General features: G+C 33.2%; 1 protein-coding gene across 1 annotated transcript; it reads right to left on the bottom strand.

Moving 5' to 3' along the window:
* Positions 1-1,763: 1,763 nt before the first annotated feature.
* Positions 1,764-10,887, bottom strand: LOC123690435 (gelsolin-like; the record flags this gene model as incomplete). Its single annotated transcript, XM_045633866.1, is given in 12 exon segments — positions 1,764-1,873; positions 2,306-2,605; positions 3,360-3,422; positions 3,870-3,938; positions 4,841-4,957; positions 5,620-5,662; positions 5,664-5,712; positions 5,926-6,103; positions 7,245-7,360; positions 8,376-8,568; positions 9,057-9,131; positions 10,804-10,887. Coding segments are annotated over 11 exon segments (1,104 nt in total), but the record flags the coding sequence as incomplete, so codon positions are not given.
* Between the last annotated feature and the right edge of the window lie 446 nt (positions 10,888-11,333).

The raw sequence follows: 11,333 nt of genomic DNA, 5'->3' as shown, positions 1-11,333 counted from the left end.
TTCATCAACAATTTTGGATTTTGTCAGCCAGGAGGGCTATTCGAAATGTTATTTTTAAGTGTATTCCTTGTTATCGACTTAAAGCATCCTTGACTCAACCACAAATGGGAGATTTGCCTCCAGATCGCATTACTGCTGCTAGACCCTTCTCTGGTGTAGGCACCGATTTTGCTGGGCCATTTTCCATCAAGGTTTCATCATTGCGAAACGCCAAGATCGTAAAAGGGTACCTCTGTGTCTTTGTCTGTCTTGTTACAAAATCCGTACACCTGGAGGTGGTGTCATCACTTAGTACTGAAGCTTTTATCGCTTGTTTGTCTCGTTTTGTTAGTCGTCGAGGATTACCAAACTTGATTCGCTCCGACTGTGGGACAAATTTTAAGGGCAGTGAACGTTACCTCGGAGAAGTTTATAAGTTTTTGACTGAAAACCAACTGCCTATCGAAAGTTCACTTTCTCGTCGTGGAATTAAATGGAAATTTAGTCCGGCTGGATATCCATCTTGCGGTGGAATATTTGAGGCTGTAGTGAAGGTGGCCAAAACACATATACGACGAATTATAGGAGAATCAGTTCTTACATATGAAGAACTAGCCACAGTCTTTTGTAACATTGAATCTGTTTTGAACTCACGACCACTTTGTCCTATATCTTCGGACCCAAATGATCTAGAAGCTTTAACTCCTGGACATTTTTTGATTGGGGCTCCTCTCAATGCGTTACCTGAATATCCATTTGTGGACACACCAATAAATCGGCTCTCACGTTTCCAACTGCTACAACAATTATCTCAGAGTTTTTGGAAACGTTTTAATATAGAATATCTCCATTTATTGCAGCAACGAGTTCGTTGGATAGATAAAACAGATCCGCCTAAGGTTGGGGACTTGGTTCTTATCAAAGAACCAAATATGCCACCATTATCTTGGAGACGCGGTCGCATTATTAAACTATTCCCGGGTGCAGATGGTACCCCACGAGTCGCCGAGGTCCGCGTTGGGGAATCGGTTTTAAAAAGAGCCGTGGCCTGCTTGTCACGTCTTCCAGTGGCATAACCTTTGCTACCAGCCTCCGGTTTTGGACTCAGTCATGTTAAGCCTGACTGGGACGGGCGACTGTTCGGAATAGAATCATTTTTAGTTTATAAAATTAATTGAGGGCCATGAGGGTGGTCCCAAAAATATTTTTAACTCGGCTGATCCGCGCATACGCATTGTTAATGAGTCGTGGTTGAACATTCGCTGCGTAAAGTTAGATGCAATTTTATAGTGTTTTTTTGTGCATTTTTTGCTAATAGTTTCGTCCTCCATTAAAACCTATAGTGAGTGTTTTTGTGCGTGAACTATTATTGTAAGGCAAGTTCAACATCAGCCTAACATTTCTTGTTCCCAAAACTAACAATCTATCCATCCTTACGGCTGACGTGTTTTTGTGCCTTTCGCCCTAATAAGAAGCAATACCTTGAGGTATGTACTCAGGACTTATTTTAGTATAAGATTACGTATCGACGGCCACCGAACCGTTCTTTGTGATACAGATTTATTGTGCGCAACAATGTATTATTCACAATTAGTTTAAAAAGGCGTAAATTTTTAACTAAACACTAACTTAATATTACTTTTAACGATAAATCAAATAGTATTTGTAAGCACCACTTAATATTTGTAGTCGAAAAATTTAGTTAAAATTTTTTTTTAGTCATAAAACGTAGACAATATATAGTAAAATACGTACATATGTTGTTTTTAAAAGGAAAAAAAGTGTAATTTTAGTGTAATTCTATATTAGTTGTATTCCTAAGTTAATTCCAGTCTTCAAAGTATTGCTTAAATGCCGTAGGCTCTATTCCCTCAACCACCTTGGAAATGTGTACCTGAAAATACAAATGGATTTAACTTATTTAAATTAATAATATAATTTCATAAAAAAGGGTGCTCCTTTTTAATATATTTTAGTAATTACGTTTCAAAGTTAGTTATTATATGAGAATTATTTATAAAAAATATGAAAGTAGATATGTTTTACATTGAGGTGTATAGAGGTAATAACTGTATTTTCTAATATACATTGTTTTAGAGATTTCAATATATTATTAAGTTGCATAAGCTTGCATGACATAAAACTATTCCCCTTTTTATGGTAAATTTTTATTTACTTCCAATACTAATATCTATGACAACAAGAAAAGTATGTGGCACTGTAGGTTACTGTCACTAATAATTGACATTTCTCGCAACAGATTAGGTAAGCACAGACTACGTAGGTGAGTTATACTGTAATACATAATTGAAATATAAATACTCACCCAAGACGGATAATTGTTAACCTGCAAGTACGGTTCGGCTTTCTTCATAGCTTCAGATTTCTCCTGCAATAACCACAATGCAATTAGTTAAATATAAATCCGCCTACTTACCGTTTTACCTGCACTCATCCGGTCCCTAATCATAGAAATGCACTAAAATATCGAGATTAAAAGTCGTGCTTTTTACAGACCGACTGAACGCACTAAACGTGAATGCGACATTCCAGCATCACGCCAAGTGGTGAAGTATTGCTTGAAAATAGCTGGTTCCGTGCCTTGAGGAATTTTTACCACTTGTACCTGAAAAAGCAGATGTATAAACTATCATGTAATATTAATTATTAGTCACTAAACGGCTGCCTTAAGAACCAAAAAGTCGACTGGATGTGACTGGCACAGGAAGATGATCACCTACCTTGACAAGTAACCATGAAAGGGACAGAAATCTGAGGCTCAGATAGTAGCGTTTATTTCTTAGTACCACTGATTTATGTATATATATATATAGTAAAAGGCCAATAAACTAGGCAGTAAGTGAGTGACAAATTTCGTCTTTCCTAAAAATGTACCTTCTTGCTTAAGAAAGATAGATATAGCTTTGATACCAATTGTTAGATCTAAAGGCTTGGTTTTTCAGGCCGGGCCTTTATTACGGAAATATCCTCATGATATTTTTCGTGTCGTGAGAGGCTTCACTCGACTGGACATTATATGCTTATATTTTTGATATCAGTCATATTTATAGATTGTAACAAAATACATAATACCTGAATAAACTGTCCTCTAATTTAACAATCGATTTCGATTATTACTGAATAAATAAACAAATAATAGTTGTCGGTAGTATTACAACCATTTCAACTTCGAATCTTTTTCAACTTATAATTATAAGTTTAATTTTATGTAAAGTATACTATTATTTAACACGGTTTGCATTATAATGCGCTAATAACGAATCGCTTCATTGTGATTGGTCAGCGTCTTGACTAATCACAAAGCGACCAGATTGTTCGATTTTTAAAATATGTGACGGTAAGTTTATTCTTAGTCTTACCCATGATGGATAGTTCTTCGAAGTCAACAACTGTTGAGCTCTTGTCATAACTTCTGTTTTTTCCTGAAAATACATACTACATGAAAAAAAATCCCAATGCAATGCAATAATTAGTTATATTAAGAAGGCATTAAAGGCTAGATAAGATAGGTTTGCCCGCTCTACACCCTTGACTTGCGGACTGGTAGTAAATATAAATTTAGAGTCAACTTAACTTTTCTGTTGATGTTTATAATTGTACTATATGAATAGTTACATATTTTGAGTTTGATATAATGTTTGCTTAGTAGGCGAAAGAAAACGCAGGATTTTTACAAGTTAATACGTTTTTTAATTCAGAAGTATTATTTAAAAAAACTAGATACCAAATCTGCTTACGAATGCCAATTAGTATCACGTTAATGTCAATTAGTAGTAGCTGATGGCGTGGGGGATCCTGGTTTAAAATCGGAGTTTTGTTGGGAAGGAAAAGGAAGAGTTCTTACGAGTTAGATTAAACGGTTTCCTTACCTTGGGTGAAGCCTGCTTTCCGAGCCAAACGTAAATACTGCCGCTCACTGTATCCAATATATATGTCTCCTGTTAATTAAAAAAAATATTAAAATAATTAATTAACAGTTTTACAATCAGTCCCTAAATGAAGGTCGTAGGGAACACTTTTCAGCAGTACTAACAATATTATTAACTATGAAGTTAAAATAATTGATACATAGAAAATTAAAACAGATTTATAAAGTTTGGGCCCCAAGCAGTATACCTTTTAAGCTGGCATTTTCTCGCTGTATAGCGATACTTATTCGTTGAGCGAGGAAACACAAGCTCTGGGGTTACAGGTACTATATACCAGACGCCAACTTAAATATCTAAATAGCGTTTGTGCACTTGAACCACACGTCCCAAGAGTGAAAAAATCACTTTCTAAGTGGCTATTAAGGTTGTATAATAATATACCAACATACAAACATACAAAAATTCTTCCTACTAGAGTTTATAAAAATCGACTTAATATAATACTTTTGGAAAAAGTATATTCAATTAATCATTACTGCTTGAAAAATTCGAATTAATATTAATTTGATAATATTTATATTATTAAAACATAATTATGTAGTTGTAACTTCCATTCTACCTTTTAAGACAAATTTGCACGCCATTATGTGGCAGAATATGCGAAGTTTAGATTGTACAACCATAATATGTGTGTACCATATTATTACAAATATATTATTATTATAGGGAATTTGCAAGCAATTCGTAAATTATTTAATTTGCCGCACATTACGCCATGCAACCTCTGATACTGTGTATTAAGTTTTTTATTTAGTTGCAAATCTCTGCATTATTAATACACCATTGGGTATTGATCTAAAAAAGTGATTTTAATGGCGCCAGATCGCGGGATATTTGTGAGAATTGGGCAATGCCATTTGCGCTCGCTCACTCGTTCTCATGTATGAATAATTGATAATCTTTATTAATACCTGTGATTTTAATTGTGCCTGTGTGTATGGCTTCTGTAATGCTTTGACTTTGACAGAGCCCGTGCTGTCAGACACTTCCGAGAGCGTCGCTATGTTTTCTTCGTTCTTTTCAAAAGCCTGAAAATTAGAAAACAATCTAAATAGAATTTAATATTAAATATCACGTTATTATTGTTTTAAAATTCATTTTAATCGACCTGGGCAACACTAAAAATGTTTAGAAAATGAAAAACGGCTTAATGTAGAAAGTTGAGTTTATTGCCAGTTCGTCTCTTCCTTTCTACGCCCTATTGCCCTACGATTTGAGAACTGGCAGTAAATGTAAAATTAGTAAAATCATTTAATGTATATTTCTTTTTTTTTACGTTCATAAGTGTACATTATGTTGCCTATACGAATAAATGATTTTTGATTTAATTTGCCAATACTTTTATTGAATTTTGAAGAATTCTACGTTCCTCTCTACACATCGGACACATATACACATTCAATGGAACCACTGAGAAAAGCTGTGGGCCCAGTCTTCCTAAGGAGTCTCTTCTGTATGTGGCATTTTTGTACCGCGTCTTCAGAACTCGTAAAGCAAATACCTCGAATGTTATCTCTAGCTCTCGCTAATAAATATAAGGCGCAGGGCGCCAGGTCAGGACTGTTACAGGGATATAAAGTTTTTTCAATCGACCTGGCTAACAGCAAGATAACCATGGTGCCAAACACAGCTCTTCTAGAGGCGTTTATGATTACAATTTATTAAATTATTTAACGTTTTAAAATGTTACCTGATCGTCGCCACCAGCGCTTTCCTCTGGCACGAGATCCTTATCCATGGGTTGTGAAAAACTTTTGAACATCCACTTCACTTGAGAATTTGTCTAAGAAGATAATTGAAACTATAATATATATATATAAAATAATAAATATATATATAAATTAAAGATAAAAACCTTGTTATAGTATATAGTTCTATGTAAATGGAAATAAGAGGTTACAAAATATCTTATTCCAAACAAAAACGCGGCCGGAACTGCATTACTTTTGAATTCTTCGATATTTTCAACCTTTTTATTTAAATGTCAATAACCCACCGATAATGTCAGATTTTCCTCTTCCATGGTGATCCTCGTCCCTGATCTGGTTGGCCATGGATATAGCCTTCAGTTTCTCCACATTTTTAGCTTTATCGCCGACAAACACCAATATATCATTGTCTTTCTCCAGAATGAAGCAATCTCCCTTGTTCATGGACGAGAATAGTGGGTCTACCTGAAGTTAAAAGTGTTTGTTAAAATTCGTATATAATTGAAAATGAAATGTTTTTAAAAACATATACATATATATATACGGCGCCATCTTGTCTACAAATCGTTTTGGTAAAATACTAATACTATTAAAAATAATAAAATGTAGGTTCTAATTCAAAGAAATTATCTGATATTGTTTTTAAAGTACTCCTTTAGTAGCTAAATGTAAATAAATAAAACTTTCTTATAAAATATTTAAAATAAATTTTCAGCCGTAATAAGACTCGGAAACTTACTTCTACTACTTACTACTTTGTGAATATTTTAAGTATATTAAGACAAGCTCACACTCTATTGTTTATATATATATATATATATATATATATATGTATATGTATTTATATATATATATATATATATATATATATATATAAACAATAGAGTGTGAGCTTGTCTTAATATACTTAAAATATTCACAAAGTAGTAAGTAGTAGAAGTAAGTTTCCGAGTCTTATTACGGCTGAAAATTTATTTTAAATATTTTATAAGAAAGTTTTATTTATTTACATTTAGCTACTAAAGGAGTACTTTAAAAACAATATCAGATAATTTCTTTGAATTAGAACCTACATTTTATTATTTTTAATAGTATTAGTATTTTACCAAAACGATTTGTAGACAAGATGGCGCCGTACAAGCCTGAAGGCTGCAGCGTACTTTGTAAACAAAATGTTGGTTACCGCCGGAGGAGGTGTTCAATATATTTTAATTAAATATTACTTATAATTTAAGTATTAAATGTGGCAGTTCGATACTGCCATATCTGATATCTGTATTCCAACTTGGTTACTTCATAAATCATGTAAGTGTCTTCATTACACGTAATGTAAAGTTTTCATGTGTTTCTCATGATGCGATTTGTGTTAAATCACACAAATACACATATTGCAGTATTAGGATTAGTCAGATGAAGACATTATTTACAAATTTTTAGTATAAATCTGTAATTTTAATAATTTACTGTAAAACGCTTTTTAAAACAATGTTTTACACATAACTCAATAACTATATGTTTCGTACAATATTCTAATCGTTTTATTATATTGTAATATATTTTATAATAATTTGCTTAATAATATTTAAATAGAATTATCATAATATACCTGCCGCACGCGAACATTTCTTTTTCCTTTGACTTGATACATTTTCTTTTCCGACCCGGCATTCGTGACAATATGGTTAAAGCCTGATGGGTTGCCGCCATCCAAGTAACGTAGTCATGTTAATATTAATAAAGATTATTTATAGAGGCGGTTTGACCCAAGGAGGTCCATGAAAATGGATGAATGAAGGATGTGGATTTTATTAGGAGTTTGAAAGGCTCTTGCACTAGCTTTCTACATGAATGTTAGGATAAGTGTTTTTGTATTTTTTTAATCATATAGAATATAGACATAGATATAACGTTGATTACTAACAAAACACACACAAAATAACAATAATCAAAGAAAAAAAAAGGAAAAAGTAAAAAAAAATTACAGATAACGATTTTTTTTAGAACAACGTTTTAATGGTGTAATGTGTGTGGTGTGTGCTTGTAATTGAGCCAGGTTTAGCATTATGCTGAGGAGCAAACTCCAGAGACCACAGCAGCTCGTTTGCGCCTTAGTCGCAGAAAAAGAAAAATAATGCAATAATACTTAGTAGAAATAAAAAAAAAATCACCCAAAACTTTTGGTTTGTTACTGTAATACCACGAAATTAATTGTCCTTGTTTCTTCCATGTATTCCTTTTCAAAATAAATCATTACATATAATTCATATAAAAAACACACATAGTCTAAAACAAAGTCGCTTTCTCTGTCCCTATGTCCCTTTGTATGCTTAAATATTTGAAACTACGAAACGGATTTTGATGCGGTTTTTTTAATAGATAGAATGATTTATATGTATAATAACATCCATTAAATAGTGGAGAAGTACTGTTATTTTTGAGGTTTCTAATGTGATGTCGTAAATAATTACATTTTTCCGCTTACATTGCAAACGCAGGCTGAACCCTACGAGTTTTATCAAAATAATGTACTAAGTATTGTACACATTGAAAAAGTCTACAGAAAAGTCCGTGATGGTATATGTCTATATGGTATATGTCGCGTATATTATCGGAGCATTCCAGCGACGGAAATAACAATACATAATAAAAACCTGCTTTTTATCAGCATTGCACCCGTGCGAAGCTGGGGCGGGTCACTAGTAAAAAATATAATAATTGTCTTAGGAGTTACACATACCAGTTGGGAAATATGCCTTGAACTGTTGACTCTCCTGACCCATAGGTTCTCTGTGCTGCACAGCCTTCCCGTCGAACTTGTCATCCAAACCAACAGTCAAGATGGCAGCAGCACCAAATTCGTCTTGAGTCGCCTGGCTCCCGATCCAGTAGTGGATATCCCACGATAAATTGTTTTTCTTATCTGCTGTAGTCTGTAATAAACATATTATGCTTTTTTAATATACATTAAAGTATTTATAAACGTTAATTCGTTTTCTACTTTATAAATATTAATTATACATAACTATTTTTTAATAAGGGTTACAGATATTTTATAAGGAGCAGTGAAGGAAAACGTCGTGAAGAAACCGGCTTGTTCAACCGACCTAACAGTCGACGGCGTCTCAGGCACACGAGATTGAACACTTACTCTAAATTAAGATTGAAATTAAAATTCTTTATTAATATTATAATATAGGTGTGTTACATCAGCACATACATTTATGTTACAGTGACGTGACATTTCCGCAAACTTCCCAAATTACATTTTAATTTTAAAAATATACTTTCGTAATAACCAGTTTCAACTTTTATATTAAATAAAAATTCATAAATTTGATGAAATTCCTTTTTATAAATTAAATGTAGAAATTAAGTCAAAAACCTTCGTATATAATATATCAGTGTGGTAACTCATTACCTTCAAAATGATGTATGAATCGCCCTTGTAGAACTTTCCGAAATCATTCTGAGAGACGACAGTTGGTTCGAAGTTCTGGAAATGATAAGGCACATTAGCCGACTTTAATCTACGGCTACAAATCACTACGATAGCGATACAACCTGAAACGCGCTTACAAAGTTATATCGGTAAGGATGTCCCGACAAAAAAGTGCGTGCGTACAAATTTCACATGTCAGAAGTGAAACTTCTTTGAAAATTAATTATTACTAAGGTATAAGCCCCAAATCACACCATGTATTTGTCTGTCTATATAGCTAAGGATAATATAAATAAATAAAAAATCTGCGACTACTGCACAAACAATATCGCCAGGACCACTAAAGCATTCAAGCGTGTCTATGCGTTTACTGCACAAAACGTTGTGACAGAACTTCCATATAAAGACCTATATGTAACTCCTAAACGATTATATCAACCAATATTTATTCTCACTCTCTCTCAAACGGTCTCAATCGATCTAAACACAAACGCTGCACACTTTCGTGACGCTAATATTATTATTAGCCTAGGCCTAAAGAAGTTTCACTTAAAGAAGGTCAGTAGGTCCCCGAAACGTCTTAACGGATCCAAATATATATTTGTTTATATATGTACTATGTATTTGCGTGTTGTTCTCACGATTATGTAAGTGCGTGCTCCTATTTCACCATGCCTCCTGCTGATATAGGACAAATCTTTTTTGATTTTTATTTTTTTATTCTTTATTACTCAATATGTCATATGGAACATGGTGTAGTGGTTGCAGCTCCATACAAACATTGTGTAAAAAAACTTGGCAATTAAAAAGAGTGGCGGAGAGTTTATTGCCAGTTCTTCTCTTCCGTTCTACGCCCTTGATTTGAGAACTGGCAGTAAATGTAAAATTAAAATCATGTATTATTTATTTTTTTGACGTTCATAAGTGTACATTATGTTACCTATATGAATAAATAAATTTTGACTTTTGACTTTTGAATGATTCAATTCGTAGCACAAATTAAAAGGGCGCGCCATAGCTATAAAAATCAGAGTAGGGTATAAACTGCCTTCACCGGGGAAGGTGGATCTGTCCATCCTACTCTACTGAGTTTCCTTGCAGCCCTTCAGGAAATTAACAACCCGCGACGAACTTTCTAAAATGTTAGACCATATAAAACAATGTTTTTACTAATGTTATAATTTATAAAAAAAAACTGTAGGAATAATTTTAACGGAAATATAAAATAATTAAAAATACTAGGTGTTATAAAAATAAAATAAGTGAGTAAGTTTTTCTTTCGGCAAAGCGGTTTTTTGTTTAATTTGTGTTCTTTGGTAAAATTATAAACATATTGTTGACTCCGATGATTAATGACTATTTCATTTGTTATGGTTATTTCCGTGTGATCGTGAAGAACTAAGAGCTTGGAAATTCCGTGTTTTGTTTTATTGTAAATGGTTAGATAAGTCTTGTTGCCTAGAAACGTATAGGAAACTCGTTAAACGTTTCGTTCAGTCACTTGTCTGAACGAACTTTAGCGACTTGATTAAATATCGACCTTTAATTAACTGTCTAGATATTCAATTAACTTCCTGACTTAACTACTTTTCTGCGACATATATATCATACATAAAAGTATTATATATGATAAACCTGTTATATGGCCTCCTTCAGTCATGCGTATTCACAAAAATTGTTAGGAAATTCTTCAGGACACATTGACATTTTTATAAGGAATACTTACATTGATTCTCCACACTTCAACACCAGCTCGTTGGCCTGCGTTGGCAAAGGCTGGGTGTACTCTGGCTTTTTCTCTTGCATCCTGAAATCATATTTAATTTAATATTAAATGAATCAGAATTTTTTGATTCTTTTACTGGAGTTCTTTGTTTTCAACTTCTCCAATAACCGCTAATGAAGCTAATTGCTTAGTAGCAATGTTTTTCCAATTGTGAGAAGTAATTGTTTTGCTAGCAATACCGACGTGAGTCACAGAATGAACACAATGTAAATTACGTGTATGAGTAAGAAAAACAATATCGCCAGGACCACTAAAGCATTCAAGCGTGTCTATGCGTGGAGGCTTTCTGACCTTGATTCTTTTGATACAACTTTTATATGTATATAACATGAAGTAGTGTCTTAAGTAATACACAATATAAACTAACCATAAAATCTAATAAGTAAAATATAATATTAAAGGAGTCTATTTAGGCAAGGTTCCGAAGATACTGGCAGCGTTCCCCAAATGAATAGCTAGATTAATTCTTT

Source organism: Pieris rapae, chromosome W, assembly GCF_905147795.1.
Source record: "Pieris rapae chromosome W, ilPieRapa1.1, whole genome shotgun sequence".
NCBI lineage: Eukaryota > Metazoa > Arthropoda > Insecta > Lepidoptera > Pieridae > Pieris > Pieris rapae.
This window is presented reverse-complemented; position numbering and strand designations above follow the sequence as displayed.